The sequence below is a fragment of the Oikopleura dioica genome, chromosome 1 (genome assembly GCF_907165135.1).
Source record: "Oikopleura dioica chromosome 1, OKI2018_I68_1.0, whole genome shotgun sequence".
NCBI classification, from domain to species: domain Eukaryota; kingdom Metazoa; phylum Chordata; class Appendicularia; order Copelata; family Oikopleuridae; genus Oikopleura; species Oikopleura dioica.
In genome coordinates, this window is record NC_137291.1 from 8,599,060 (window position 1) to 8,626,294 (window position 27,235).

General features: G+C 41.0%; 10 protein-coding genes and 2 long non-coding RNA genes across 12 annotated transcripts; 3 read left to right on the top strand and 9 right to left on the bottom strand.

Annotated features, from left to right (window-relative positions):
* Positions 1-226: 226 nt before the first annotated feature.
* Positions 227-1,126, bottom strand: LOC145711960 (uncharacterized). Its single transcript, XM_081789649.1, has 3 exons — positions 581-1,126; positions 406-538; positions 227-356 (listed from the first exon to the last, which is right to left on the bottom strand). Exons 1-3 carry the CDS (start codon positions 1,044-1,046, stop codon positions 227-229), a joined length of 729 nt encoding a protein of 242 aa, XP_081645775.1. The 5' UTR covers positions 1,047-1,126.
* Positions 1,127-1,196: 70 nt separating this feature from the next.
* LOC145711321 (uncharacterized) lies at positions 1,197-2,003 on the bottom strand. Its single transcript, XM_081789042.1, has 2 exons — positions 1,872-2,003; positions 1,197-1,831 (listed from the first exon to the last, which is right to left on the bottom strand). Exons 1-2 carry the CDS (start codon positions 1,963-1,965, stop codon positions 1,554-1,556), a joined length of 372 nt encoding a protein of 123 aa, XP_081645168.1. The 5' UTR covers positions 1,966-2,003; the 3' UTR covers positions 1,197-1,553.
* Positions 2,004-2,963: 960 nt separating this feature from the next.
* LOC145707302 (uncharacterized) lies at positions 2,964-4,141 on the bottom strand. The gene is made up of 4 exons (XR_014134744.1): positions 3,905-4,141; positions 3,675-3,717; positions 3,239-3,575; positions 2,964-3,141 (listed from the first exon to the last, which is right to left on the bottom strand). It is a non-coding gene; the product is annotated as an uncharacterized LOC145707302 (long non-coding RNA).
* A 219-nt stretch (positions 4,142-4,360) lies between these two features.
* LOC145710860 (uncharacterized) lies at positions 4,361-5,401 on the top strand. Its single transcript, XM_081788567.1, has 3 exons — positions 4,361-4,563; positions 4,697-5,130; positions 5,191-5,401. Exons 1-3 carry the CDS (start codon positions 4,493-4,495, stop codon positions 5,382-5,384), a joined length of 699 nt encoding a protein of 232 aa, XP_081644693.1. The 5' UTR covers positions 4,361-4,492; the 3' UTR covers positions 5,385-5,401.
* Positions 5,402-6,789: 1,388 nt separating this feature from the next.
* On the bottom strand, positions 6,790-7,432 carry LOC145711309 (uncharacterized). Its single transcript, XM_081789033.1, has 4 exons — positions 7,276-7,432; positions 7,105-7,232; positions 6,974-7,063; positions 6,790-6,923 (listed from the first exon to the last, which is right to left on the bottom strand). Exons 1-4 carry the CDS (start codon positions 7,412-7,414, stop codon positions 6,858-6,860), a joined length of 423 nt encoding a protein of 140 aa, XP_081645159.1. The 5' UTR covers positions 7,415-7,432; the 3' UTR covers positions 6,790-6,857.
* Positions 7,433-7,545: 113 nt separating this feature from the next.
* On the bottom strand, positions 7,546-8,236 carry LOC145711379 (uncharacterized). Its single transcript, XR_014135169.1, has 3 exons — positions 8,116-8,236; positions 7,756-8,075; positions 7,546-7,713 (listed from the first exon to the last, which is right to left on the bottom strand). It is a non-coding gene; the product is annotated as an uncharacterized LOC145711379 (long non-coding RNA).
* An 81-nt stretch (positions 8,237-8,317) lies between these two features.
* LOC145711961 (uncharacterized) lies at positions 8,318-9,644 on the bottom strand. Its single transcript, XM_081789650.1, has 3 exons — positions 9,562-9,644; positions 8,835-9,157; positions 8,318-8,739 (listed from the first exon to the last, which is right to left on the bottom strand). Exons 1-3 carry the CDS (start codon positions 9,642-9,644, stop codon positions 8,447-8,449), a joined length of 699 nt encoding a protein of 232 aa, XP_081645776.1. The 3' UTR covers positions 8,318-8,446.
* A 1,303-nt stretch (positions 9,645-10,947) lies between these two features.
* LOC145711352 (uncharacterized) lies at positions 10,948-12,158 on the bottom strand. The gene is made up of 5 exons (XM_081789071.1): positions 11,902-12,158; positions 11,753-11,853; positions 11,626-11,678; positions 11,318-11,436; positions 10,948-11,069 (listed from the first exon to the last, which is right to left on the bottom strand). Exons 1-5 carry the CDS (start codon positions 11,914-11,916, stop codon positions 11,022-11,024), a joined length of 336 nt encoding a protein of 111 aa, XP_081645197.1. The 5' UTR covers positions 11,917-12,158; the 3' UTR covers positions 10,948-11,021.
* Positions 12,159-12,383: 225 nt separating this feature from the next.
* LOC145710874 (uncharacterized) lies at positions 12,384-13,150 on the bottom strand. The gene is made up of 5 exons (XM_081788580.1): positions 13,013-13,150; positions 12,863-12,908; positions 12,742-12,821; positions 12,604-12,702; positions 12,384-12,542 (listed from the first exon to the last, which is right to left on the bottom strand). The coding sequence occupies exons 1-5, from the start codon at positions 13,041-13,043 to the stop codon at positions 12,400-12,402; spliced, it is 399 nt and encodes a 132-aa protein (XP_081644706.1). The 5' UTR covers positions 13,044-13,150; the 3' UTR covers positions 12,384-12,399.
* A 4,987-nt stretch (positions 13,151-18,137) lies between these two features.
* LOC145712072 (putative glutaminase 2) lies at positions 18,138-20,267 on the top strand. The gene is made up of 7 exons (XM_081789763.1): positions 18,138-18,518; positions 18,560-18,819; positions 18,860-19,040; positions 19,237-19,673; positions 19,721-19,955; positions 19,999-20,120; positions 20,164-20,267. The coding sequence occupies exons 1-7, from the start codon at positions 18,186-18,188 to the stop codon at positions 20,225-20,227; spliced, it is 1,632 nt and encodes a 543-aa protein (XP_081645889.1). The 5' UTR covers positions 18,138-18,185; the 3' UTR covers positions 20,228-20,267.
* Positions 20,268-21,400: 1,133 nt separating this feature from the next.
* Positions 21,401-27,178, bottom strand: LOC145695801 (DNA-directed RNA polymerase III subunit RPC1-like). The gene is given in 9 exon segments (XM_081772826.1): positions 21,401-21,727; positions 21,775-21,945; positions 21,984-22,147; positions 22,180-22,451; positions 22,495-22,784; positions 23,775-24,209; positions 24,278-24,689; positions 24,728-25,314; positions 25,361-27,178. Coding segments are annotated over 9 exon segments (4,425 nt in total). The 5' UTR covers positions 27,168-27,178; the 3' UTR covers positions 21,401-21,440.
* LOC145701474 (uncharacterized) lies at positions 23,139-23,693 on the top strand. Its single transcript, XM_081778698.1, has 3 exons — positions 23,139-23,276; positions 23,322-23,550; positions 23,626-23,693. The coding sequence occupies exons 1-3, from the start codon at positions 23,151-23,153 to the stop codon at positions 23,691-23,693; spliced, it is 423 nt and encodes a 140-aa protein (XP_081634824.1). The 5' UTR covers positions 23,139-23,150.
* Positions 27,179-27,235: the final 57 nt, after the last annotated feature.

The following is a 27,235-nucleotide window of genomic DNA, read 5'->3' on the forward strand; positions in this document are numbered from 1 at the left end:
TTTTGTGGCTTCTTTTGATCAAGGTAAAGAATAGCTTCCATATTTCCAACACCCATAATAAGAACTCTTAGTGCTGGCTACTCATTGGCGCCTGCTACAATCTTTATTACCAAAAAGACAACGAAATCAAGGAAGAGCCAGACATGAAAAAACAACAGCCTTTTCCGACAACGACAAGGACTCATAAAACTCAAAAACAAATCTTAGAAGAAAAATAAATCATCGTTTATTCGTATCCAAGAAGTCCGCCCTCGCATGGAGGTGGATTGCAGTTATTAGAAAGGCAGGTGTTTACAGAGCAAATTATTGTACAAGACGTCGACTCGGCAGTCTCGGTGAAGGAGAATGACTTGAACCTTTTAAAATACTCATTTTGAAAATTTATGAAAATGAATTTAATTTTACCTGAATTGAGATACATCATCGACGATCTTTGTTCCGTTCGGGTTGATATTTTCAACTCCCAAAACTGATGAGTAGCAGCTTCCTTCGATAAGATTGACTCCTTCTTTTTCCCCGCATGAGTATTTGCAAGTGTCTTAATAAAGATGAACAATCTTCATTTTGAAAAAAAGATTACCAATATAAAACTTCAAGTCAGGAATATTCAGGGTGCTAGAAAGAACTCCACTAACAGGCACTCCCATGTAGAATTTATCGTTGATTGCGCCGATGAGATCGAGATTGAATGATTTTCCCCAGCTTCCAATTGCAGAAATATCTCCCTTGGTCGTTATTTTCGTCGTTCCGATGATTTCTTCCGTGATCTCAGCAACGACAACGATCCCAGTGAAGATGATATCCGCCGTTGTATCGAGTGACCCAGTTGTTCGGGGAGCTTTTTGAGACTCAGTGACAAGGGTTTGGATGACTTCTTCCGTTTTCTCAGCGAGGTCGGCCGAAGTAGTAATGACGCCGGGTTCTTCAGAATCTGAAACTTCCGGAAGGTCGTTCGTTTCAGTTTCGAAGATAAAGGTTACAGATGCGAATACTGAGAGCTCAGCGTAAACGGTATTTTGAATTTGAATTTGAGTGGGATCGGACATTCTTCGTTTTCGTGAATTTAATTCGGCAGCATTAGATTCTTTGACAACGAAGTCTATTATGATATCGACAGGTTTTTGAAGATCTTAAAAGGGCTCAAGAAACTATTATTATTTTCTTTTATAAAGTTGATTAAAGCCCAGATCCTTCTGGCCAATTGTCGAGGATAAACTTCTTCAAAGCCTCCGCAGCGTCAGGATTGCTATTGAGTTCCTCAACTTCAGACATGGCAACATCAGTCGCGATCTCTAGTTTCACTTCTGTGCGCAGCACTTCGTCGCCAATTATATGCGCGTTTGCGGTGAAATGTTCGCTTTCAAAGGGATCGCTGTCGATGTTGACGTGGATTGGGTAGCGGCAAGTGAATTCTATTTTGACCTCGGGTCGGAGGAGGTAGATTCCGTCGAATGTTTTAGAAGGGAGGGATATTTGATGAGTGAAAGAAATCAGGTCGCCGTTGTAATCTACAAGTGGGATGGATACATGTTTCATTTAATAAGCATAATTTCTTATATTTTCTGAATTAAATCATCCCGCTCTGGATCGAAACCCTGCGATACAGAAGCTCCACAGCTATTAACGCCTGCAGTGTACTGAAAATATTTTCCTCTCAGCTGAATTCCAGAGCAAGAGTCAGATGTCTCTGGCAAAAGCTCCTGTGTTTCAAATGTGTACGCAGCGAAAACATCATCAGAAATGGCAGCGTAGACTTTGTCTGTCCCGCAATGAAGATTGATGCATTTTGGATTGACCAACCTACATGAGCCGTTTTCCTCTTTCCAGCAACCTTTTTATTCGAGTTTATCTTTTCTCTGTTGATCTCGTACCTGATTCAGGAGTTCCATCGTATAGTGAAGGACACGCAGATCTCTGAGCTTCAATTTGAACAAACGCTAGTTGAAAAATACCGCCCAATTTCATCTTAGAGCTTATTTCACAATCCCTTTTAGAAAAATTCTGTCACGACGAAACGTTATGAAGAAACTCGCTTGGGCCGTAAGCATAAATATCTTTGACATATCTAGGTCAGCATCTAGGTTCCTCGGATCGGAGTCTAAAAACAGGGATAAAAAATAAAGTAACTATTATTAGCTTGTCTTATGACGGGTAACATGTTCGAGTGGCGTTTTATTTATAGAAAATACGTGTGAATAACGGCGCTATAATAATTTTTTTCTTTTCCAAAGAAAGAATTTACACAGGTAGCACAGGGACGGTTTTAGTTCTTCTGAGCATCATCAAAGTCTTGGCAGCTTTCAACTTGTTTTTCGCGTTCATCGATTTTGATCTATCCTTGCTTTGTACATGGCTCGCATTGCTTAGTTTGATGGAATAAAAATTGGACTTGTCTCAGTAGACTTTTGATCGTCTCCGAGGAAAACTCCGCGTCGATGGTTGGTTAGAAAGGTTTGACATGTAGCGCGGGGTCTCCGATTGTCGTCGTTTGGCCGATTTAGCTGTGGAATTTGGCCTGAGGAAATAAGGAGGGGATTATTTTTTGGGACTTTGAGTTGGCGACAAGTTGTCGGAATGACTGTCGGACTCCCGACGGACACTACGCAAAGGGAGAAAAATGTTAAAAAATGAGGAAAAAAAATAAGCAAGTTTCTATTTTGGGACTACCAAAAATAGAGTGAGAGTTGCTACTGTAAGCTTCTGACATTTGCAGGACAAATGTATGGCCGGATCAAGTCGGATCAAGAGTGCAAATTTTCGAATCAACAATAAGCCAGAATCAACTGATCTCAGAGTTTTTCCAAATGATTACAATATTATCATTTGGCGACATTACGGCGGAATTTCCAATCCAGCGAAAAATTACAAAAAAACGCATTCCAATACCTCTGCTTTTTGTCATAAAGGGATTGCGAGCGGTTCCTTTGATTCTTTTGCGCGGCTATTTTTTCGGCGGCTTTTTAGAGCATTTCACAATTGCTTTTTTATAAGAGTCGTTTAGTTTCTTGTGAAATCGTGCCAAGAACTGCAGGATCTTGATATTTTGCCAGTCGAGTTATTGGGCGGAAACTGTCCCGCTTGAAATACGCAGATTCTTCCAGGATCTTCTGCCAATTCTCCTTTTCTGCAATCTTTCGAGGTCTTCGTAGGATTTTATATTCGAACGAGGAGAATTTTGTCTAATGATTTGAATTTCCGTGGTCAATTTCGTGATTTAATGCGTTTTAAAATCCGCGACCTTTGAGTATTGAGATTTTGACTGCCGAGTAAACTTGTTGAAAGTCGCGAAATGGACGTAACTTCAGTGAGAAGTTCCGAACTCTGACCACTCGAAACTGTCGAGCCTGGTCTCACTGGTCTGTCACCGCTTTTTGCGCTGCGGACACGTGTGCTTGTTCTTATTTTTTGATCATTAACCGAAAAAAACTATAACGCGTTTCTATGAACAACAATCAAAAGTTCTGACCAAAGCTTAATTTGGACGAAATGGAGGTCGTAGATCCGCTGGAAGCGAATGAATTGGTAGATTCGATCAAATACGGAGGCAGGAGAAGGGAAATTGACGGAGCTGGCGACTGTATATACATTTGTTAGTGATAAGATTAGATATCTAATGGCAATTATTTGAGCAGTTCACTGTCATCGTAATTGCCCGTTGTTTAATGAGAACTTACCAGAGAGCGATAAGACGTTTTCGGACGAAGTTTTTTCTTCCGGCTAAAAATGCAAGTTCAGCGCGGAACGGATAAATTTTCAAGAGCTTTATAATTGAAGAAAAGAGTCTTTGCGGTATTTTATGAGGAGCCACGGAGGCTACGGAAGACAGGAACCGTTAGTCCTCTTTGATTTCCATTCGAAATGTCAATCAAGTGGTAAATTTATTAACTTCGTTACGTGAGTTTACCCTGAGAAAATGACAGTTTTGACTTTCTTCGGCTCGTAGGGATTGATTGAGCTATCAGTCTTTTTGAGAAACTGATAGGTAGACCTCTGAGTTGATCTCTTCAAATACGCCAGCTCGTCTTGTATTTGTCTTCCAATTTCGTTGAACTTCTGGACGTCGACTACTGTTCTTTCATTTTGGTTATTGTCCACCTTTAGTTGTTTGAGAATCTTTAGCGGGAGTGTACATTTCCGGTGCAAAGCAAATGTCAGCAGAACATGTGACAGGATGGAGGAGTTATGGCTGGATTTACGAGAAATTATTAAAGCCAGTGGACGATTGTTTGTCACTTAGTACACACATGTGGCGCCATGTGGACTCCCTTCCTCGAGAGGTGCCTGACAGCTGCTGAGGTGAACAAGTTCTAGAGGACTCAGCTTCTTTACGGAATCTTTTCGGTGGATCTGTGCGTCTGCCTAATGAAGATGACGTCATTTGATCGAATCTCGAAATGGAAAATTGCAAATGTCCAATTAGAAAGTGACTTACAAAAAAATTACGAATTGAGCAATTCGAACTGAGAAAATAAAGTGAGGAAAATCTATAGAAATGGAAGAGTCTATTGACAGAGAGTTCGTTGTGTCTTGGGGAAACGGAGGTAATTGCTGCGCTTGCAGAAGGTAATTAGTTGCGATACTTGAAATTGTTAATTATCTTTTAAAATAAACTAATTTATACATATTCAAAAGATTTCTTAAAGAGATTAATCTTAAATTATAATTTATAATAATATATTATAATTTATAATTCAAGAGTCACTGAAAGAATCTCGATCGGTTCTTACGGAGATTATTTCTGCGAAATTTGCTCAGCGAACGAAAGAATCATTCGTTCTTATGTACATACCGCAGTGTTCAAATGCCCTGAGAACAGTTGCAACTCGCGACTATCATTTCGTGAGCATCTTCTTCGACGTTGCTGTAATGCTGCGATGCGCAAGGCGAATGCAAGTATTTCTGCCGATGATATTGCCCAGCAAGAAGAATTCAAAAAATTGAAAAATCAAATGGATCTTTTACAGACCGCAAAGGAGGAAGAAAAAGCTGCTAAAAGAAAAATGGATGAAACGAAAAAGGCATTTGATGACGCGACAGCTGAATACACTAAGAAAAATACCAACCGGGAGAAAATTGAAAATGAACTAGCAGCATCCTTCTCCGAAGCAGCAATTTCTTTGCAGAATAAAGGTATCTTACATAATTAAAAATTAAGAATTAATAATTTGAAATTATAAATAACAAATTAAGAAAAGCAAGAGGATCGCCGTTTTTTCTGCAACGTCTGCTTTGAAAAATACGATGGAGAAGACAGACTCCAATGCGTGCTTCAGTGCGGACATCCATCTTGCCACAAATGCTTGACAACTCTTCCTGAGAAGCTCTGCCCTATCTGCAGAAAGCCATTCCAGGACGAGAACATCATTAAGCTTTTCTACAACTAAAGCTGTCTGCCAATAACCACTAGTTCATCTGTTTTTGCTAATAAAATTGATAAAATAATGCCAATTTGAATAATTTATGCAATGATCGCAGTAAGTCCTGAATTACTGAATCAACGAGCAGCCCTCCCGGAACATATAAAAGTCGCTACCGTAAGTTTCCGCAAATATCAAAATCCTCCTGGCGCCAAACACCCAGCTTTATTGCATCCAGCTAGTAGCCACTTTATATTTACACACCTGACTAGTGATCAAAGTTCTGAATCCTTCCCAATTTTTCGCTGCTGCCGCGTACCAAAGCGCATTCCTTCGTTTTTCGTCTACTTCTGTGAAGCTTGATCCTTTCTGAAGAAGTCGTTCTAGCACCTTGTTTCTATGCTTGAAGGCAGCGAGCATGAGTGGGGACTTTAGTCGGATTCGACAACTATTATTTAATGAAGTCAATTTTCAGTCGGCTTTCTCTAGAACCCGTTCCAATCCTTTTTCAGTCTTTCTTCTAAAGATCTCTGGGCCATTATTCTCTAATAATTTTCTAACTGTATCTTCCCAGTTGTTAAAGATCGCAGTGAGAAAGAACTCTCTTTTAAAACACTTTTGTTCAACCATCTTTCTTTGGTAATAATAATAACATAAAATGATTTCTCCATTATTCCGCAAGGGGACTCCTGTGCGCCACTTTCGCAGACATGCAGAGATTTTTACCCAAAGGCGAGTGTTGTAAGAAGCGGAAAGGAACACAAAAGAGGAGGGAAGTACATGCGAAAGGCATCTCCGTGCGAAAATAATGACACAAAGGCCAAAGTCAAATTTGGTCTCATCAGAACTCATTGATTACGAAGAATAGACCCTATTTTTGTGGATTAAAAGAAATTGAATAAATTTCGAAAGTGAGAGTCTGCTAATAGACCATCTAAAGCCGGATCCTCTAATCTTGAGAATCTGCAGTAATTCGAGTATATACTTCAACAAAAAAATTATCTAATTAAATATATTACATTGTAAGGCTTCCTGTAGCCTACCTGGAGTAAGGCTTATTCAGTAAGCTGTCGATAATGACTCTTGGAAAGCGTGACGTCCTATTGAAATTTCAGCTGTGATGTTCTTTAGTGCGCATTTATTCAAGGATCAGAAGCATGTACCGAGTGCTGAGTAAACTTTCACACGGTTGCCTCGTTTGTGGTCGCGTTTCTATGCTGCCAGAGGGGCGAATCCCGACCAAGATTTCCTCGTCAAAGCCGTCACTCACGCTTTTGCCGTCGACTCCTGAGCTGCTTAAATATTTGAGCGGAACGACGAGCAGATAACGATTGAACGAAACGGTATCATGGATCGGGAGACACCAGATGTCCGTTTTGACAACGACCGATAACGAGCCTTTTTATTATTATTCTTTGTAACTATGCAGCACTGATTCTGACAGAATTTATTTGAGATAGAAAAAGTGATATAAAATGTATTTTCATGCGTTTTGAAAATCTACTCTGCTTTTCGAGTGTAGCAAGAACCACCTCCGTAGTGTTTTTGAGTTTCTGTATCCACTCGCTTAATTGTAAATTCATGATTGTGTTCAGAAAAATCAATCAAGAACTTACCACTGTGATGAGATCTGAAAGTCGTTCTTCAGCAAGAGCTGTGATTCCAGAGCTCATGTTGTACAGCGCTTCTCCTTTTAGTCCTCCTTTCTGAAAAAAGGCTTTATCAATGGTATTTTTGACTGCCATACCCAGTAAAGCCAGTAAGGAAAGTTAACATATTCAAGTTCCTTTGGCCCGGCGTTGACGACCCAATCACGTCCTTTTGAAACAGTCTCTGCGCAGAATACGATGTATTTGACATTATCGTATCCATGCTCTTATGGTAAATATAACATGGATTTAGAATAACTAAGACTTACGTTGCGGCCATTTTAAAAACTTTTTCTTCACACTTTTGCATTTCATGCAATGCGGAACAGTCATGAAAATCAACTTGTACTCATATCTTGAATCGTCGACTGCATCCTTAAGCTCTCTAAGACTAAAAACTTCCGTCATAATATCCTTTTTTTCCAAGATCGGCCTTGCTCTGTCGGCTTTTCCTGGCCCGGTGGAAATTTTACGGCGCTAATAAAAGGAGGCTCGTTGATCAAGATACTTAAAAGAAACGAAGCTACTTTCAAATCGTTTATTTATGTACAAAATTGGTCATTTTACAGCTTCAATGTCACGTTTGGGCAGGTTTTTCAGTTTTCTTCGAACGGCGAAGTATAAAATCGCGGGCAGGATGTGTTGATGGTGCAGTTGGAACCAAGGCAGAATTCAATGTCGCAAATTACCTTCTCAGTAAACTCGAACTATCAAAAAATAGGTCGTTGTTGATTTCAATTTTTGTCTACCTCGGTACTGTCGCTAAAAGTAAAGCTCTGGAAGGAGAACGAAAATTTCTCTTTTGACCAAATTTGAACATCAGAAGACGGAAAAGTCTTAACTGGCTCCGCGTAGCAGGAATTTTCTACGACAGGAAATTTGCTTTCGCCAACAGGAACGAAGCATGTTACAGGATGGAATCGTACGTCAACTTTACTCGGTGGTGAATTCCACCGTATCCCGACTCCGATTCTGTCTCCTAGTCTTTGAGGACGCGAAGTGAAGTCGATTCGGAAGTCTTTCCAGATTTCTGTTGTCTCGACAGTATTTTGATGATATATGTCTCTTTCTGAAAATCTAATTCGAAAAAGCTATTAAAATTTCTATACCTCGAGATAGAATTGTTTTCTTTTGATAGCTGCATTTAAAATTAACGGGAGAATCGAAATATCTATCGGAGAATGTCCGCGTAAAGCTTATAACTTCTTCTTCATCTGAGATTTTCGCGCCTTTGGAAAGTTCAAAATGCCAACTGGACTTTTTACCGAAAATTTTTCAAGTATTATCTTTCGAAAGACTTTGAACTGATTCCTGTCTCGCCAAGTGTTTCGTGGAAATTGTATCTGTTAGAATTTCGTGTAACCTTTGAAGCAAGACTGTTTATGTCGTCTACCGGATCACCGAGTAAATCTTCCCTAAACCAGCCGCTCATCGAGTCTTCTAAGCAAGACAAACTGAAACACGCTGGATTAGCCAAGTGGCACTCTCCATCTCGTAAGCTCCAGCATCCTGTAACATGATTTCCAAAACTGTATCTCTTGTCGTATTTCGGTAGATTTCAATTTCGGAACCACTCCCTGAGTCGAATTCACCAGTGTAATACGAGCGGCATTCTTTTTCTTTTTCTTCTGTAAAACTTCCCGAAACGGCATCAAGTTGCATGTGACTGCTGAAACCAACAGAATGACTTCGCATCTTTTCTTTTCCCCGGCGAGGTTCTGAAGGTCGTTCATCTACGGATAAATAATGGGGGTTGAAAATACTTGAGCGTTTCCGGAAAGAACGGATCTTGCGAAAAATCCTCGTGAAAGTGGTCTTTCCCGCTTACCGTTTTGATTTTCCTCGCAGAGTTTATTCAACGGCTCAGGGTTGAAGGGCAAGTCTCTGCCCTGATGAGCAACTGTGTATTTGCAAAATTTGTCATTGCACGCGCAGAAGATCGGCTTTGAAGTTTCTATTGATGAGTTCTTGATGCATCTTCTTTTGCAGCGGCTTCCTTGAGGCTCGATTCCAGATATTGGTGCAGAGCAAGATCCATCAGAAGAATTTTCGGAGAAAAGTCCGAGCTGAGAGACTTGGCAGCCTCGCTCACACTTTGGTATTTCTCCTTCAAGGACTGCTCTGCCATCTGCTAAGCATTTTATCTTTGTTCTGTTAAGATTTCGCGACTTTTAATACTCTTATTGGAATAATTCAAAGCTCAAAGTATGTTAAATTTGAAGAATTTCTATCGTTTTCAAAATCTTTCCTAAAGTCCGGCTGATAGATACAGCGCACATGCGCGATTGCTGCCCCCTTTTTTGGTTCCCAATTTATTAATTCTTGCTTTTTCAGCCTGAAGGAAGAGGGATTCTTGTGTTCCTTGTCCGGCCTGACTTTATAGCCTCGTAGAAGGCGCTTTATTCCTGATTTTCTATCGCCTTCGTTTTCGAATATTTCCGCAAGAATATTTTCAACATCGCATCTGACTTCTTTTCCTTTTACTCCAGAAACCTTCGCACTTGAGTGAACGCCGAGAAAGGAAGAAAAAATGCTGATCTTCATTTTATTCTCACTTCTCTTTTTTTATTTCTATTTCAGATTTGTAAGGATTTCGCGTCCGGTGGAGAAAAACAGCGCGCGCATTAGACAGCGCCATCTTGTATCGCTGCGAAAGAAAAATAGACACAGGTTGATAAGATTTTATGAACTTTGTTTATTGGAGAATTCTTGATTAAAAAATCGGATCTGCAGGTCTCTTACTTCGCTCATCAGTCCACTGAGGATCTCGTGAATTTGTGCGTATTCGGAGGCGGTTTTAATTTCGGGGGAATAATTATTTTGAAGAAGTTTCTTACTGTAGTCGATTTGTAGCTTTTTGAGGCATTTTTCTACCTCCTTCCGAGTTTGTCTTCGTAATCGAGCTAAGAGTTTTCTGCTAAGAAAGACCTATTAAGAGTACCTCTTTTCTTTCTCTCCAGAGCTCTAGAATTATCTTTGTCAACTGCAATTTCAGGGTAAGGCAAAGCCTGAATCTGTTGAAAAAGCGACATTCTTCAAGACTATCATGCGCTGAGAAAAATCTAAAGAGAAGTATTTCACGACAATGAAGAATATTTGCTCAGTCGATTTTAAAGAAAGAACACTCGAATCTGAATAGAGAACCGCGCTGTGAGCAGATTGATGATCAAGAAGATGATTCATACAGGAGCATAACAAGATTGGCGATTCTAGTGCTCTGAGATTCACGGACGGAACTAACTGGTCGGAATATTCCACCGCGACGCGCTCGTTATGCGACTTATCCCATCACGTTCACTAGAACAACGTAAGCGCTAATATTACGCTTCAAAGGCTACTTATAAACTTCTTACTGCTTCAGTGGCTTTTGCCGAAGAGTAATTTTTATGGCGTCAATTTTATCTGAGTAAAGATTTTAAATATATTTTAAAAAGACGCATTTCAATGTTAAATGGACAAGGTAAAAAATAAGATAATATCTGATAAAAAGATTATGGAAGGAAATAGTGAAGAGAAGAAGTGTGTGGATGAGGAGAGAGACGACGGATTTTTTGGATGCGGCTCGAACTAGTAGCAGAAGGTCGTTTACTGACGGAGATCGTCAAAGACATTCAAAACTACTCGAGTCAATTCATGCAGCACGTCTACAGAATATCCAAGATTCAAATGAAACCCGAGAAGAAATAATTGAACAATTACAAGTTTTTAGACCACCTCCCCATAGAATTGCGTCGCATCATTTACGCGGCGTAGCAGATGCGCCTCACGACTTGGACCGGACAACTGTACCTGAAGCCCGAAACAGCAATGATCCACCGATTCCAGCATATTTGGCAAATCCAGAAAATACTAACAATGGACGTGAGCGAACTCAAAAATCTACATCAGAAAGAAGATCCAGATGTGTTTTCCTTTGAGACAAAATAAAAAAATTCACGAAATATATTTGCTTTATTGAAGAGGGCAGAATTGAATAAAGATCATTGGATTCGTATCTTGGAGGGATATTTGATTTTCAAGCTTCGACTTCAGTAACTTGGGTTCGAATCAGGCTCGTCGCGCTCTAAAATACAATTATTCACAAATCAAATCAGGGGTTAAAATCCGGTAAATCGAACTTGAACAAGTGTTCATTTCATAAGTTGACACTAAAACAGGATCAGATTAGTGCACATAATGTAGATATGGGAATCTTTTAAGCTTCCTAAGCACGGATTATTGACGCTTATGTAAGGCTCTTTGCGGTTTCTTTTTCTTTTGAACTCATTGATCTCTTGCTAGCAAATCTTTTAGTTGCTAACTGTTTCTTACCCTTTCGGCCACCACAACGTCGTGGTTGTTTCGCTCGATTGAGTCCTGGACCTGACACAAGCAGTGATACAAAACTCCCGCTGCGAAGAAAACGACGCCGATACTCAAAATTCCAGTTCCTGAATCAATTCATTAATCCTGCCCTAATTTCTCTCCGCGGTTCAAAAACTTAAAATTAAAAGGAAATCGAAGTCGGTTAAGATGGGATCAGCCACTCGTCAAGTGGAGAAACGTGGTTTAGTTTTCACGTTGTCAAGGGGGATTAATTAGCGATCCGGAGAAATAAACCGTTGAATTTGACGCCTTACCAAATGTAGAAGTGCTGATGTTGAAAATTTTTGAATCGTCACTGGCTCTGTATCTTCCTTTATTACTTTCAAGCAGGTCATAAATCATTCAAATTGCAATTTTTTAAGGTAGAATTTTGGAAATTACACTGACCCGTTCCTAAGACTTTTGACGACAACTCCAGTTATTAGCAATAAAACCCCCGTGCCGGCGAGCGAAACTGTTCTGCAATTTCTCGAGCATAACGTCTGAACAAATCTCATACAAATCTTTTCAATGCGAATATTTTTCTTTACCGCTTGTCTTCTCATTTTTCATCATAGCATCTTTTCTTCTCAATATTTTTTTCCTTCTTCGATTCAGATTTTCTCTGTTTTGTCTGTTTTTGTCTGTAGTAGATGACAATAGTCGCCTCCGGACAAATAGAACGACTTGTGGAGGTGTCGAAGACAAAATAAAACACGCGCCAGGGGGCGAGTAGGGTCTCCACGTAACGTGAGAAAAAAAAACTTTCTCTCGGAAGAAAAGTAAGCTTTATTGAACTAACTCCGCATTGAAAATGAAATCGCGCTCAGTAGCCTGCAAAGCGATGCGTAAGTAGACGCAGATACTCCCCCGAGGCCGCTGCCCTCATTTTCCATATAAATCGATGATCAAAATTATAATATCCCTTCAATAATTAGATAATTTGCATTTTCAAAGCATAAATAATTTAATTTTTATAAAAAAACTTCTTTTTATTGATTTTGAAATTATTTTATTTACAGTAGCAGAGAATTGTCAGTATACTAATATTATTGCCCAAATAAATCATCAAGATTAGTGAGCTCGAAATTGCTCATCGATCTTTTTCTTAGCCCAATTTCCTGGCCTTCGTAGATGACTGTTTCGCGACCAGTTATTCTTTTCTTTAGCTTAGTCGCCATTCCATCAATTTCTGAAATAACAATAAACTGTCCATAAATTTAATTGAGTGGCCCAACTCATTGGTAACTGACCTGTGATGCTCTCTCGATAACCTTTTCGCATCCCTCCGTTTCCTTGCGTCAGACGGGAGAAATCTTCGACCATTGAAATATCTTGGACTCCAGCCGTGTCTTAATTTTTTTCCAAACTAAAGAGCCTTCCCCTCGTACCTATTGTATCGCTACTAGTAGCCATGAAGCGCGTCATCTTCTGAACTTGTTGGATGTCTTGGGCAAGTCCTGATGGCGAGCTAGAATTTTTTGAGGAAAACAATATGCTAAGAGGGCATACCCAGATTCAAGATGAAGGGAACTTCTTCGAACGCGCCGGATGGTTCCTAAATGGTAAGGGCTGGTGTACTTTTTAATGGTGATAGTCAATTTTCCAAACGAGAATAAATATCGACAGGAAAACGTTTGTATTGACAAAGTATCGACAAACCTTTAGTATCGCGTCGAGTTTGCCGCATCATTGTGACACGCTCGACTACGGATGATGGATTATAGACTTCAGTTTCGTACTTTTCGCGGTCCCTGATTAGAAAGTAAGTTGTCCCGAGAACTTATCAGGGTTAAACTGTGGTGCGTTAGATAACTATGGCTATATAAAAGAAGCGCACTTATGACCTTCTTTAGTTTTAAAATGAGGCATTAGCTCTGACTGAAATTATTACGGCGAGTAACAGAAACCCCTTTCTTGTGTCACACGTTTAAATTGAAATTCATCGTCAAAGCTTCTTTCGCTAATTTCGAAGCGCATGTCCGACTTTTTTCGGACACCATCTTGGCCGAGTTCGAACATGTAACGACCATCTGCAAATTTGGCGTCCTTCAACTTTGCGAAAATCGAAGACGAGAGATGGATTTTATTCGCTTCACCGAGAGACTTTCTTTGTTCAAAACTTGAAATACAAATAGCTTTATTTACGCTGATAAATTGAGTTCTTAATGATATAATGAAAAAATATATGAGTAAAAAGTACAAAATAAATCTGAACATTTCCTCACAATTCGCAACAGTCGCCAGATCCTCTCCGAAAAGGCACCATCTCGGCATTAAATTTCCCACAACACTAGCAACAACAGATCCTGTATGCAAGCCTATTCTCATTCTCAATCTTTCTTGAGGCAGGTGTGGAATCTGAAAATCCACAACGTAGCAATTTCGGATTGCAAGAGCGAATCGGGCGATTTCAGCGGCATGATCGTCATACTCGTCTTTTATGAATTTCAAAATTATCATTTCACTGCAATTTCACTTGCATTAAAACTCATTCCTGGACAACCAGACACAACAAAATAAGCATCTCCGATAGTCTCGACTTTAGTGCAACGGAAAGAGCCAATGATATCATCAAACATATGAAACAGCTTATCCATCATCGTCATAATCTGTTGCGGCGTACTTTGCTTGCCAATTGTCGTAAAACCAACAATATCGGAAAAGTACAACGATACTTCATCGTAGCTCTTTGCGTCGAATCTTTCATCTCGTCCAAGATTTTTGAGTTGTTCAACGACACCTGGCGGCAGTAGTCGCGAATTCACCTGATCAGCTAGGTATTTTTGTCGTTTATATTCTTGCTCCCTCTGCCGCACTTGTCGATCTAAAAATTCCGCGTTTCATTTCAGATGATTCCTTCAACTCTGACCTAAATTTTGAAGATAGCTTTCATAATGTGCCATAAGAACTTCACCAAAATTCTTCTTCGTCTTTCCCGTCATTTTCCTCAGCTGCTTGTTGATGAGGATAAAATCTGGCGGCCGCATGCTGCTTTCTTTATGCAGACTGCTCTTTGGTTCATTACTTTTTGAATAATTTATAAGGTTTATATCTGATTAAATTGAGAACCTAATCAAGTGCGTAAGAGCTCGTATTCTTGCTGTCGCAATGCTATATTCTCAAAGTCATCTATCCACGGATAAAGATTTCCATCGATTAGACCTTGAACCTTCTCAGTAACTGTCATTTCGTCGTAGCCGGTGAAAAACGGTCCTGCCCGATATTGCATTTCTTGAAGAATTATGCCGAAACTATAGACATCTGATGTTTTGTGCTCTCCTCGAGGAATTTGGAAGTTTCGGAAGCGCATTGATGCTTTTTACGGCTTAAAATTTCGAGGTGGAAAGTGAGGATTTTCGATTTTAAAACCGTAGCTATATCTGTCATGTACATAAAGTCGGAGTCTTTGATCACTTCAGGTGCGGCCCAAAGTAGATTCTCAAGAAATGCATCTTGATCTCCATTGCTATGCAGCGGATTAGCCACTCGAGCGATCTCTCTAGCTTGATAAGTACGAAAGTAAACAAAGATGCTTGAGAATATCAAGTGCAACCCGTGGCCTTTCTTGGACAGCGAAATCGGATAAAAGGATGTTTTCGAAGTCCGAGATCTTCAGCTTGAAGTGACCATCTACTAAGCAGTTTTTAGAGGTGAGCTTTCCGTGATGTCCGATGTTAGATTTGTTGATAAAAACCATTCCATTGACAATGTCTTTTGTGAAACAGATCTTCATATCAAGAGATAGCTGAACAATCATATTCATTAAAAAATCGGAAAGAAAGAAGTCACCTCCATATTCGTCTGCAGCAGGTCGTACAAAGATCCTTTTCCGCAGTATTCTGTAATCCTGTAACACACATTTCGAAGTGTCAAGACAACGAGCCCCTTCAGCTGTACCAGATTTTCATGCTTGATTTTCACCAAATCCTTTGAGTCAGGTTAGCGTTAGAAATTAAACAGTCACTTTACTTGTGCAATTTTCTGCTGCTCTTTTGTAAAGTTGATCCTTTGAGCCAGGCGGACTTTTTTCACTGCAACAAGTTTCGGCGGGGATTTGTTGAAGAGATCCTTTTTCCAATAGATACCCACCGGAACGTGCGGATTCAGCGGAATATGGATGCCTTTTACAATACTGCTGTTTTTATTCATCTGTGTTGTTGAGCGCTTTGATTTTCGATCGGCGAATTCAGCTGATGAAAGGTTCAAAATATATATTCAAAAATGACTTTTCAAGCTTATTTTCCAAACCCATTACTAAAATATCGTCGTCGACGATTTCTTCGAAAGAGCTTATTTTCGGTCCCTTTCGATATTTTCCCGGGTTGAAGATCACATCGCTAGCTTGGATCTCCCAGCTAGCCCTGGTCGCCGCTGTGAACCAGCACCAAGCGACGAGGCCAATTACCAGTCCGATACCGCCAATAACAATGCCCATTATGACTCCAAAGCAATTTCCACCGCACGGTTGGCAGTCGAGGTTGTTTCCATCGTATCCGCATTCGGGCTCTCGAAAGTTGAAATTCTTTATTGAATTGAATATTTCTTCATCGAGAACAGTGAAGGGAATGATAGTTGACCCAGAATTATCAAAAAATTTGATTGAAGGCTGAAGAATAGTTGACGATCGATTCGAGAGAGCGATTTCTTGAGGCGAAGAGTAAAGAATCATAGTCATAACTTGATCTGCTTCTTCGTCGACCGCTATTTCTTCGCCGAAATACCCTTCAAAGGTTGTATTCGAGCCAAAGTCAGCGTAAATCGTTCCTGGAATTTGATCAAATTGGTACTTAGGGTAAGCTCTTTCAACGTCTGAAAAGATTTTCTTCACAAGGCCAATTGAGTTGAAGTAAGATTCGAGCACATAGCTGCTTTCGATAATTTCTTTAGCGTTGATAGGTGTTGCGTCGTTTGGGCAAACAGGAGGCTTCGTATAATGTTCCCGAATAACGTGTTCAGTCGATAGAAAATGGACATTAGTATACTCCAGCGGAAATGGTTCATTTGGCTCATTGTCCAAAAAGAAGAAGTGCTGATAACTTGGGTTTTTGGTTTTTGAAAACACTGGCTCTTCATAATGATCTCTGTAATTCTGCGTTTCTTCGTTCAAAAATAAGTCTTCGAGATATTTTCTATCAAACATCCAGAGCACCAATCTTGAGGACTCGCTTATCGTATCGAGCGTTTCACGAATACAGTTAGTTTCACACATTTGTTTCGGATAAGTCGTTCCAAAACTGTCCGCAAGATAGATTTGATTATCTCCGGGATTCCTTCCCAAGAGTTGGAGGCTGATTTCTTTGAACTCGATGTCGGTTTGAATTTCTAGCTCGGTTTTGAGGCTCAAAACTCTGTCCATAATGTCCGTCCATGTTGTGTCGCTATTTGGCCGGCCATATGAAGTCGTCTTGTGGAGCATCATAAAAACGCCTGGAACAACTAGGGTCACTCTGTCCCAGCCGAAACGCTTGATCATTTCGATAACAGGTTGAATGGCGTAATGATACGTTTCTCCTAGTCTCATCAAATGTGGCACTGATTTGTAAGAAGTGAATCCTTCTACAGCCCCGTTTCTGTATCTGAATGACTTCCCTCGAAGTCCGATCCCTATCATTGGAAATCCATCGCCAGGAATTTCATCGGTGAGGCTGGTGTCCCAGTAGCGACCTTGGTGCAATAATTGGGCATAAGGGTAGTCACATGTTAGACCAATAAATATGTTCGACTTTCGAGAATAGGTAAATTGCTCGCTACAGTCTTCTTCTGTAAGTGTCTTGGGCTAAAAGAAACGATAATGACAAAACTTAAGAAAATTGATTCTACCCGAAGACTTTGATAAAAACGCTTGGTGGCAGGCTCGATAATATCTACAGTTTCGCATCCACCATCTGGCACTAGCTCAAACTCGAGGTCATAAAGCTCGTCAAGCTTGAAATACTCAATCGCACTTTCGATAACGGGACGGACATTTTGCCAGTGAAAAGGAAAGTCAGCAACTGATCTTTCTGGCTCAGATGAAATGATGTCATCGAGCGATGGTGCTAGAACAGTAAGCGTAAGATTTCTCTTTCCTTCTACGGCAGTTAATATCTCTGGTAAAAGTAAAAAGGCTGAAGAAAGTAGCTTCATAAATTCAAGGTGGCTTTGGCATTTGCACTAAGCGATAGTTGGGCATAATGTTTACCCCACAGAGAGCAAACATGGGCGATTGGGTACTTTTTGCATTTTCGGCCATTTCCGGTTAATTTGCCAAAGCATACTGTATCAAATAGCCCCTAAAAAGCTGGCTGACATTCTCACGACTGAGCAAATATGAGAACTTGGCCATAAACGCGCCCCAGAAGAAGATATTACTGTAAAATGCGTAGCGCGCTTTTTCTCAAGAGTCAGCAAAAGTGAAGAGCAAAGTTTATTTAGTAATTTACTGTTTGTCTTTTGATGATGAGTTGGAACGCAATTTTTATAAGTTCGTTTTTAAATTAGTTTCGGTTGCAAATTTACACAAAATAGATCGGTTGTCTCTAAAAATTGATTTTACCTAAGGCCCCGCAGAATCAATCAGAATCGTATTCCGGAAATTAGACCATAAAAAGGACTGACCAAGTTCATTTTACTCGAGTGAACTCGACTGATAAATATCGTTGGCTATTGACTTCATATAATTGAAAGAGAAAGCCGCCAGAAACAAATCGGTAACTGGTTCATCTGAGATTGAACGGCTTGATAGCATCGTAAACCTGGTTCTTTATATACGCCCCTTTAGCCCGGTTTCAGAGAATCAATTTTTTCGTCTCAGAGATCGTCAGAGAGACAGAGAGATCAACAAAACTCAATCATGTCCGAGGAAAGACAGGATATCCTCCGTAATATTTTTGACCTGTACGTCACGAAGAAAGGAAATCTCAATGTCACGAAATTCGTCAATGGCCTTGAACAAATGGGGCTCAAAAAGTCCGATGCAAGACTGCTTCCGTTCATGAACAGAATGCGAGACTTCCAGCTTTCTCCTGCTAAAGGAGAGGAGGTTGCACCAATTATGCCTGATGATTTCATGAATTTGATCGGCGATGCCGAGGAGTTGATCGTCAAGGCGTTCTCAGGAAATCTCGTTATTCCTGACTTCAGCACCTTCAAACAGACTGTCACCGAAATTTACGAAGAACTCAAGGTAATTATCTTTATTTTTGTCTGATTTTGATATTTTCCTAGGACTTCAACTCTGGTCACCCAGCCGATTACATTCCTCAACTCGCCCGTGTCGACCCGAGTCTCTGGGCTGTGTCAGTTTGTACCGTTGATGGCCAACGCTTTGATATTGGAGATATTGATCAGACTTACTCCATCCAATCGACCTCTAAGCCCTTCAACTACGCGATGGCTTTGGATCTCTATGGAAATGAAGATGTGTACAACTACGTCTCTGCTGAGCCATCTGGCCATGGCTTTAACGAAATTGTCCTTGATGGACGGTATGACTTTCGATTTTTAAGGAAAAATAGTTTTTTGTAGAAACAAACCTCACAATCCGATGATCAACGCTGGAGCCATCATGGTTTCCTCACTTGTTAAGTCCGAAATGAACACAGCTGATCGATTCGAGTACATGCAAGGAATCTTCCGTCGACTTGCCGGAGATCTCCATGTTGGCTTCAATAACTCAATCTACCTTTCAGAGCGATCCGTTGCTGATAGGGAGGGATCTTTAAAGAACACGCCTATTTCGATGCAACCTATTTTTGATCAATTGAAGCTTTTAGGTCAAGCTCATAAACCTGATTACCCCGTCGATCACCCGTTTTTATGTCATTCTGAGCCACTTTTTGAGCTCGTAAACTAAATATCTAGCTAATTACTTATTGAAAAATTCATGATTAATATCCCGAACAAGAAACTTCGCTCTTGGTCACTACATGCACGAGCACGATTGTTTCCCAGCTGGAACCAACCTTGAAAAGGTCCTCGAATTCTACTTCCAGCTCTGCTCCATCGAAGCCAAGTGCGATTCTCACTGTGTCATGGCTGCTACCCTCGCCAACGGAGGAATTTGTCCAATTACAAACGACAAAGTCTACGAGCCACGATCCGTCCAACAGACACTTTCTCTGATGCTTTCGTGCGGTATGTACGATTACTCTGGACAGTGGGCTTTCCAGGTTGGACTCCCCGCTAAATCTGGTGTTTCTGGTTCTATCATCGTTGTTGTTCCAAATGTCATGGCGATGTGCCTTTACTCTCCTCCACTCGACAAACTTGGAAACTCAGCCAAGGGTATTGAGTTCATGAACAGATTGCTCCAACGATTCAACTTCCATCATTTCGACAGGTATAATAATTTTATTTGATAACTTGACATTCAACTTAAAATTTAAGTTTAAATCATGCTGTCCAGAAAATCAACCCTCGAAATAACATGATGAAGATTGAGGACAGTAACCGCACCTCATTATTCTTTGCTGTTGGAGCAGGCGAACTTGGACTTGTCAAGAAGTTTTTCGACAGCGAATACGACTTCAACGCCAAGGATTGCAACGGCCGAACAGTTCTTCACGTCGCCAGTGCAGTTGGCGCTGAATCAATTGTCCGATTCTTGCTTGAAAAGACTGAGGTTGTAATCGTCGTATTCTTACGAAATAAACCTTCATTTCTAGCTGAAAGCTGACGAGCCGGATCTATGGGGCGAAACTCCGATGGACATCGCTACCAAATATGGCTTTAATTCTATTACAGATATCCTTCGTTGCCGAGTTATTGCACAAACCATGCCTACTGTGTAAGTAACAGTAATTTTTTCAAGTTGATTCAAGCTTTTCTAGTGACGATTCTCCAAAATCTCCTGCCATCTCTGAAGGAGATTCGGGCGTCGTTTCTTCTGCCTAGTGTCTGCGCCTTGAAATTAATAAATTTTTTGTGTAAATCACATTATTTGAATAATTTGTCTCCTCTACTTTATGTTCGATCTCCAGGGAATTCTAAGCACAAGTGAGCATCAATTAAAAATAATTACTTTTTTCCTGCGGTAAGGCGAAAATTCTGCCAAGCAGTTGAACGAATGAAGACAGTAAGAATGATAACAAAGAGAATATCAACCCCAAAAAGGTCACTTGTACTGGTTTTGCTACAATTTCCTTTATGTCTTCAACTGGTCGGAGTTTGTACAGATCACTGGATCGAGGGCAGAGAAAATTGGTTCGTGAAAGATGAACATAACCACATTCAAGTGACTTGGATGGTTATTGATAGTACTCAGGTTGGCAAATATTGTATGCTTTTTATCAGTCTGATAGGGGCTCAAACGATTATGTTGCCGAAGTGAAGAGTGTTATGGGCAATGCCGGCCAATAAACTTCACCGATTTGAGCAACGGAGAGACGAAAGAAATGATGAGCACTTGGGAACGCTATTTGTTCTCCGCCCGCGAAAGTTCAGTTTTTCTCAAATTTGCAGTCGTTTGTACCACCTTAACGACTGTCATAAAGATTCTCTACCCTCGAAAGTATATTCTTCACTCACTCATTCTAACAATATCCGCGATGTTTGGTTTCTTCGGTCTTACCGCATTCCTAGCAGTCACAGAAAAGTACCGAGCCGCGGAATACGAGTTTGGGGTTTCTTTTTACGCTGTTATGCTTGGAGTTTTGCTTGAAGGACTTCTCGCACTAGTGCTACTAGAAGACCGCGAATCAGTGGAACCTTATGCGCTCTCAGAATACTCAGTGATCACATCGCGTCTCACGACAATCCCTAATAGCTCCTTGGAATCACAGTCTTCTTCTGATTCAACTGCCAGCAAGGAAGAACTGCACTTATCATCGACAGAATGCTTGCTTTACGACGCAGAGCCGCGCATTTTCGGGAAGAAAAGATCTATCAAAAGGTAAGAGCCTAGCAAATGGTCCCATAGGAGCTCGTAATCATTATCAGAGTCTAAATCTGCTTTTAAGAATGACACCTATTCCCGAGTTGCCAAGCCCGACCAGCCAGGGAGAATCTTTAATAAGTTTATAAAACTGCTCAAATCACTGATTGCAAATAAAACAAAAGCGTTAATGGAGGGGTAAGAAATATTTATTCAAATTCAAAAAGCAAAATTTCACGTCCCAACAGTCACTCCAACATTATTTTGAGTAAAGTGATCAAAAAGTGTTTCCTTCTTCTTAACTTTTTCTTTATCCAACTTCGTTTCTTGATACAGCTTGAAAAGACCAGTTCCGAGTTCGATTGGGACCCCAAGAATCAAAGCAGCACTAGGTCCAGCGAGGGAGTCCCTCTGTCCGTAGTAGGCCGCGTTGTAAAGAATGTCCGATGTTTTTTCGAAAGAGGACAAGTGAAGCGGCGAGTTCGAAACGTTCGCCAATCCAATTCTTGTACAACCAAATACTGAAAAAGAAAAATAGTAGAAAAGGCGATCAGTTCAATTGACAAACCTGGACCAGTGTAAGTCATGTAATCAGCCAACATCATCAAGTGACGCCTATCAACGTGGATTCCGTGGTGCCCCATCGTATTTTCCATCTCGTTTATAATCGTGCTTCGCGCCGCTTCAATTCCAAGAATCTCAAACACCTTCGGAATGTGATTCGAAGACGTTCTTTCCAGTCGATTCCTATCACAATTCGTAAGCAATAATGAAAATAAATTCAAATACCTCTTGTGGCCAAAACGCCTCCCAAATCGTTTCCATCAATAATCATTTCGAAAAATCCTTCTTTTTTGTCTTGATGACTGATAACAGCACGGTTGATTTCTTTCAGTCCTTGAACAAGAACTGCACAAATTGAGTCCTTCAGATTCGGCAGGCTCATTTGCCATTCTTATACGAGTTTTTCAACATGTTACATTCGAATAGTCTCAGTGAATATAGAATAAACTTTCCTGCGTCATCGTTAAAAGAAGAATGAATTGTCAAAATCGACTCTCCGTGAGCAATAATCTGCCCGAGTTTCAGCTTCAAGGATGAAATAGCGATCGAATGCTTGATAGATTCGACGGTCACGCGCATTTTCAGCAATCTAACTCGCTTCGTGTCCAATTTGAGGAGCAAAAATGACTCGTCCGCGTTGTGCACTTCTTGAATGTACTCACAAATTTCTCCTAATGTTGTCTAAATAACGGATTTTTATTAACATATAATAGTTTAAGCAGACCTTTTCAATCTTTGAAGCTACTTCTTGTGCGAATTCTTTCGAGTCTTCAGTTGTTAATTTAGCCATAATGATGGGTGTCTTGATCTTTTGCGTATTGTTGATAATCTGCTCAATTCGCGGAACACCTTGCGTGATATTCATAGAAGCAACACCGGCGAAATGGAAAGTCTTCAGCGTCATTTGAGTAGCTGGTTCACCGATGGAAGTGGCACAAATTGCACCAACACAAGTTCCTGGCTCCATTCGGGCTTTGAAATACTTCAGCGCGCATCGCTCGACGAAGAGTTCGACTAGAAAAAGTTTTTAGATTCTCGCTCCTCTTTTGAGTCGGCGTCCGGTATATATATCCTAGCGGTGAGAAATTTAGTTCAGTTTATAACGAGAGATATGAATGGTTTTACTTCCCGGTGATTTTTACGCATTCTGTATTATTGTTATCAAAATAAGAGATAATTTTATCTTGCTCTTCTGCCAAACTGATTCCGATCTGATAACTAAAGAACGTGGGACCCACTCTTGGCGGGTGATTTCTTGAGTGGCGCCCTCTTTCGGCAGCTGCATCCCATAAAGATGAATAGTTTTTGAAAGTTTTATTGAAAATATTGAAAGAAAAAGCCTTATTCAGAATAAGTTATTCTAGATTTAAAAAACACGAGATGGGCTGCTGGCTATTCGACACCGATTCAGAGGAAGAATACGATGATAACAACTGGGAGTATCACTTCAAAGTAATGAAGAATAGAAATGAGCGAAAGGAATTGAAGCTCATCAAATGGATGGGGGTAAAACTAGTGCTGGAATCCTAAAAAATACGTAAATTACTCTAGGAATTGGCAGAGGAGATCGAGGAACGAGAGGAACGGGTGAAGAAATTGCAAGATGCTCTGGATCAAACTCTCAAGTCGGTACCAAATTCTGATGTGGATGATGAAATCTTCAAAAAGCGAACTCGAAGAGGGGCGTATGCCAATCAAATTGACACGAAAGAACTCGAGAATGCGAAGGCTTTCCTGAATGCTGCAAAAGGGGACTACGAATATATGGAGGAAAAATTAGGCTCGTTTCATATAAGTTTTTTGATATAAGTGTTACTTGAAGAGTAGGAACAAATATAGTGAAACGAATAAAAAGAAGAAATCAGAAAGGATAACGAGTTGTACGATCTGGAAGATAAGCCCGGAAATGAAGAAGAAGAGTGAAGGAGATAAAAAAGAAGAAGAGTGACGAAAGTTATTTTGAATGTTTGGTTAGAACGAATAAAGATTGTTGAAAAAAACTACCTTGTTTAGCTGTTGTTCGCATGGCCTGATAGTTCGCTCTTTCATCATCAGATTTCGCATAAACTCCGTAGCTCTCCCAATGGCGCTTGACAATGTCAGCTTGTTTATCAGCAAATTCGATAGTTGTTTTGTCCAAAAAGTTTCTAAAGCCGACTCCAAATCCTTCGTCATTATATTTGAATCGTTTATCTTGCTTGACTTTCTCGACAGCTTCTCTCACCACATCTCTAATTTCATCGCTACAGATAGTTCGGTCATGCTTCCGACCGAATCGGCAGATCGAATCTGTCCAAACTCGATCAAAATCGACCGGACGAGAGTCTCCCTCCATCTCTTGAGGGTCGAGCTGATCTTCTCCGTAGGTAAACTGGATCACTCGATCGTCAGTGTTTCTTACTGTTCCGTCATACTGGACACACAAACCTTCCAAAGCCTGATTTGAGGATGAAAATACGTTCTTATTAGAAGTAAAATTGGGTAAAGAGAAATATAGATCCGTTCCTTGACTAATCGACGCTGCATATAACCCGTTGAAGCAGTTTTAACAGCCGTATCGACGAGACCTTCTCTTCCACCCATTGTATGGAAGAAAAACTCAGTCGGAGTCAGTCCAGAAAAGAAAGAGTTCTGGACGAAGCCACGTGATTTCGGATTCTTCGAGTCTCTTTCAAAATGAGGCAAGGAACGCGCTTCAAAACCGTTTGGAATTCGACTACCAGACAGGACCTGCTGACCGACGCAGGCAACCATTTGGGCAATATTAATGTTTGAACCTTTGGAACCACAGAGTGCCATGTTGAGAGGCGTATTGAACTTTGACAGCTCGGCAAAACATGCTTTAGCTGCGTCGTCTCGAATTTTCGAGAGCTCTTTTTGGACCACGTTTTCTAGTGTTTCATCTGCTGTACACCCAGGCTAAACACAGTTAATATTTGAATACAAAGAAGGCCTACTTGTAGTTTCAATTTATTATGTTTCTTGGCAAGAATATGCTCGTCAACTTTTCTATATTGCTCGTCAATGACCCTCATTTTCTTCTTCAACAAATTCTCCGACGCCCAGACATCACCAATACCAATAGAAAAGCCTCTGTTACTCAAGTATCTAGGGCCGATTCTGCACATGCGCCACATTGCCTGTGCAGCTGCTTCTTCTCCGTAATCTCGTGTCAACATGTAAAAGACCTGTTTCTTCGAGCCCGAGCCAAGCGAGTTTTTGTCCATCGTACCAGCCACGAGCTCAGAATTACGGATCAACACCCACGAATCATTGCAAATCATCTCAGGCGAGCCTTTTGAATAACCAACACACTCTCGTCCTCGCCACTCCCATTTTCCAGAAGCGTTCTTCGCTGGAGCTTCAAATCTTTTTGCCTTCGAGCTCAGGTTGATCAACTCATTCGAGTTGCGATTTGGACGAAGAAGACAGGAAAACACTTGCTTTCCGGACCAAAGAGGGGTCGGCTTCAAAATGCAGGGCTGTGGGATGCGAAGTCGACCCTTGTTTCTCGCGGTGACTGTTGTGATGAGCCGTAAAAACTCTTAAAATTATGTTTTACTTATTGAACTCATAGAGATAAAGCTCACCTGAGTGGGTGAAAAAGACATCTTTCTGAGTTAGCAAGTACATCGAAGTGATGAAATCCTGAATAGAAGCGACGAGGGGCTCTCCAGACCTACAAGTCAGCGTATTAGACTTTACGCCCATAAGAACCATCGCCTCCGATCGAGCTTCGTTCGTTTGAGGGAGATGGACGTTCATTTCATCGCCATCGAAATCAGCATTGTAAGGAGCACAGACACATTCGTTGAATCGAAAGGTCTTCCAAGGCATAACTTTGACTTGGTGACTCATCATCGACTGGCGATGAAGGGAAGGTTGACGGTTGAAGAGAACAATATCCCCATCATGCAAATGTCTGTGGACGGTATCACCGATTCGGAGCTCTTTAGATTTTTCATCCCTTCTTCTTTTTTCGCGTAAGAACGTAAGATTACATTTTTCTCCATTTTTATACAGGATTTCATTCGCACCAGGATATTCACCGCCATTTTTGACAAGATTTTTCATCTGCGCAATATTGTACCGTGTAACTTGCTCTGCAAAGGTCAGCTTTTTTGCGACATCGATAGGAATGCCGACTTGGTCGATGCGCAAGTTTGGATCTGGCGAAATGACGGATCGAGCGGTAAAGTTCACTCGTTTGCCTTGAAGGTTTTGGCGGAATCGTCCTTGTTTTCCCTTGAGTCGCTGGACAAGAGACTGGCGCGGCGTATCCTTGATCCGGAATTGCGACGGAAACGCGTTCAAGTTGACGCCAGAATTGATCATCAAGGCATGTAGAGACTGAAGTACGTCCCAGGATGGGCCTACATGACTCGTTCTTCCTGCAATATCCTTTCCATCAAGAATTGCTCGTTCAAGACCAGAGTTAATCTTGAGAATATGCATCAGACTCGCTGTCAGATCATCCTCGTTCGTTCCTTGTCGGATATCAGACGTTACCGAAGGCCTGATAACTGATGGAGATACTGGAATCTGCGTCAGTATCAAATCTGATGGGTGAACTGAGTCGACAGCCATACACAACAGCGGGTAATCTTCTTTTGGGATGTTTTCGAAGAGCTCTTGTGCTCTGCAAGCATCGATCGTGTGGCCAACAACTTTCTTCATGCTTTCCTTTAGGTCCTTTGATGCTGCCGGGTCGGTTAGTGCAAGTTGCATGTCTTTTTTGAACTCGGTTTGGCTCGGGTGATCTTGGATCCGGCTAGTTTTTGCGCCAGTGTTTTTGAACTTGTATCGCTCGTGGAGAAACTTGTGAAAGCCGACCTTTTTCACTGGTCCGTTGTACTCGGAGCAATGGAAGCAGGCCTTTGGTACTTTTTTCACCAAAGCCATGATGACTTTTTTCAAGGATGTTTTCTGGTCGTAGGTCATCTTTGCATTGTCCAGCTTTTTGCGAAAATATTCACGGGTGTTGATCTTATTCGCGTTCTTGACGACATTTCCTTTCTCGTCGACGTCGTCATCGAGCAACACTCTCGAACAACCCTTGCAGATCATTTGCAGGAGATTATAAGTATGAGGTAGATAGCCAGTGTGGAAGATAGGCAAGGCGAGTTTGATGTGTCCAAAGTGACCCGGACAAGCTATCCGGTCATTTCCACAAGTGGGACACATCGCACCTTTTTCAAATGGACCTAGTTTTGGATCAAACACGCCGTGCTGCGTTGGCTCCTTCTTGTCAGGCTTTTCGGGGTTGTAAGCGTGGTAGTTGTTGACTTCAACGACCGAGTAGTCCGAAATGATCTGCGGCGGGGGGACGCCGAAGATCATACTCGCGGGGGTGAAGATTTCCCCCGTTTCGCGGAACTGTTCTTTTTGGGAGGCCATTTCGACTGTCAATCTACATCAGGAAATAAATAAGTAAACGTAAAAACTATTTTTGGATTGATTGATTG

What these genes read in the sequence shown, in the direction of transcription:
- LOC145711960 (XM_081789649.1), bottom strand. Translation starts at nt 1,046, where the DNA reads ATGTCCGATCCCACTCAAATTCAAATTCAAAATACCGTTTACGCTGAG. An exon ending in TGACTTGAAGTTTTATATTG is followed by an intron (nt 539 to 580) that starts GTAATCTTTTTT and finishes ATCTTTATTAAG; the next exon opens with ACACTTGCAAATACTCATGC. An exon ending in GATGATGTATCTCAATTCAG is followed by an intron (nt 357 to 405) that starts GTAAAATTAAAT and finishes GTATTTTAAAAG; the next exon opens with GTTCAAGTCATTCTCCTTCA.
- LOC145711309 (XM_081789033.1), bottom strand. Translation starts at nt 7,414, where the DNA reads ATGACGGAAGTTTTTAGTCTTAGAGAGCTTAAGGATGCAGTCGACGAT. An exon ending in TTCCTTACTGGCTTTACTGG is followed by an intron (nt 7,064 to 7,104) that starts GTATGGCAGTCA and finishes GCCTTTTTTCAG; the next exon opens with AAAGGAGGACTAAAAGGAGA. An exon ending in TTTCAGATCTCATCACAGTG is followed by an intron (nt 6,924 to 6,973) that starts GTAAGTTCTTGA and finishes TTTACAATTAAG; the next exon opens with CGAGTGGATACAGAAACTCA.
- LOC145710874 (XM_081788580.1), bottom strand. Translation starts at nt 13,043, where the DNA reads ATGATGCGGCAAACTCGACGCGATACTAAAG. An exon ending in TCCCTTCATCTTGAATCTGG is followed by an intron (nt 12,822 to 12,862) that starts GTATGCCCTCTT and finishes AAAAAATTCTAG; the next exon opens with CTCGCCATCAGGACTTGCCC. An exon ending in TTATCGAGAGAGCATCACAG is followed by an intron (nt 12,543 to 12,603) that starts GTCAGTTACCAA and finishes TTGTTATTTCAG; the next exon opens with AAATTGATGGAATGGCGACT.
- LOC145701474 (XM_081778698.1), top strand. Translation starts at nt 23,151, where the DNA reads ATGGGCTGCTGGCTATTCGACACCGATTCAGAGGAAGAATACGATGAT. An exon ending in AGCTCATCAAATGGATGGGG is followed by an intron (nt 23,277 to 23,321) that starts GTAAAACTAGTG and finishes AAATTACTCTAG; the next exon opens with GAATTGGCAGAGGAGATCGA. An exon ending in ATATATGGAGGAAAAATTAG is followed by an intron (nt 23,551 to 23,625) that starts GCTCGTTTCATA and finishes ACGAATAAAAAG; the next exon opens with AAGAAATCAGAAAGGATAAC.
- LOC145711352 (XM_081789071.1), bottom strand. An exon ending in CATCAGCACTTCTACATTTG is followed by an intron (nt 11,437 to 11,625) that starts GTAAGGCGTCAA and finishes GAATTGATTCAG; the next exon opens with GAACTGGAATTTTGAGTATC. An exon ending in ACGTTGTGGTGGCCGAAAGG is followed by an intron (nt 11,070 to 11,317) that starts GTAAGAAACAGT and finishes ATTGTATTTTAG; the next exon opens with AGCGCGACGAGCCTGATTCG.
- LOC145712072 (XM_081789763.1), top strand. Translation starts at nt 18,186, where the DNA reads ATGTCCGAGGAAAGACAGGATATCCTCCGTAATATTTTTGACCTGTAC. An exon ending in AAATTTACGAAGAACTCAAG is followed by an intron (nt 18,519 to 18,559) that starts GTAATTATCTTT and finishes ATATTTTCCTAG; the next exon opens with GACTTCAACTCTGGTCACCC. An exon ending in CAGAGCGATCCGTTGCTGAT is followed by an intron (nt 19,041 to 19,236) that starts AGGGAGGGATCT and finishes ATATCCCGAACA; the next exon opens with AGAAACTTCGCTCTTGGTCA.
- LOC145711961 (XM_081789650.1), bottom strand. Translation starts at nt 9,644, where the DNA reads ATGGCGCTGTCTAATGCGCGCGCTGTTTTTCTCCACCGGACGCGAAAT. An exon ending in ATAGAAATAAAAAAAGAGAA is followed by an intron (nt 9,158 to 9,561) that starts GTGAGAATAAAA and finishes AAATCTTAACAG; the next exon opens with AACAAAGATAAAATGCTTAG. An exon ending in CTGCGAGGAAAATCAAAACG is followed by an intron (nt 8,740 to 8,834) that starts GTAAGCGGGAAA and finishes ATTTATCCGTAG; the next exon opens with ATGAACGACCTTCAGAACCT.
- LOC145711321 (XM_081789042.1), bottom strand. Translation starts at nt 1,965, where the DNA reads ATGAAATTGGGCGGTATTTTTCAACTAGCGTTTGTTCAAATTGAAGCT. An exon ending in CGATGGAACTCCTGAATCAG is followed by an intron (nt 1,832 to 1,871) that starts GTACGAGATCAA and finishes TCGAATAAAAAG; the next exon opens with GTTGCTGGAAAGAGGAAAAC.
- LOC145710860 (XM_081788567.1), top strand. Translation starts at nt 4,493, where the DNA reads ATGGAAGAGTCTATTGACAGAGAGTTCGTTGTGTCTTGGGGAAACGGA. An exon ending in AATTGCTGCGCTTGCAGAAG is followed by an intron (nt 4,564 to 4,696) that starts GTAATTAGTTGC and finishes TTATAATTCAAG; the next exon opens with AGTCACTGAAAGAATCTCGA. An exon ending in AATTTCTTTGCAGAATAAAG is followed by an intron (nt 5,131 to 5,190) that starts GTATCTTACATA and finishes TAACAAATTAAG; the next exon opens with AAAAGCAAGAGGATCGCCGT.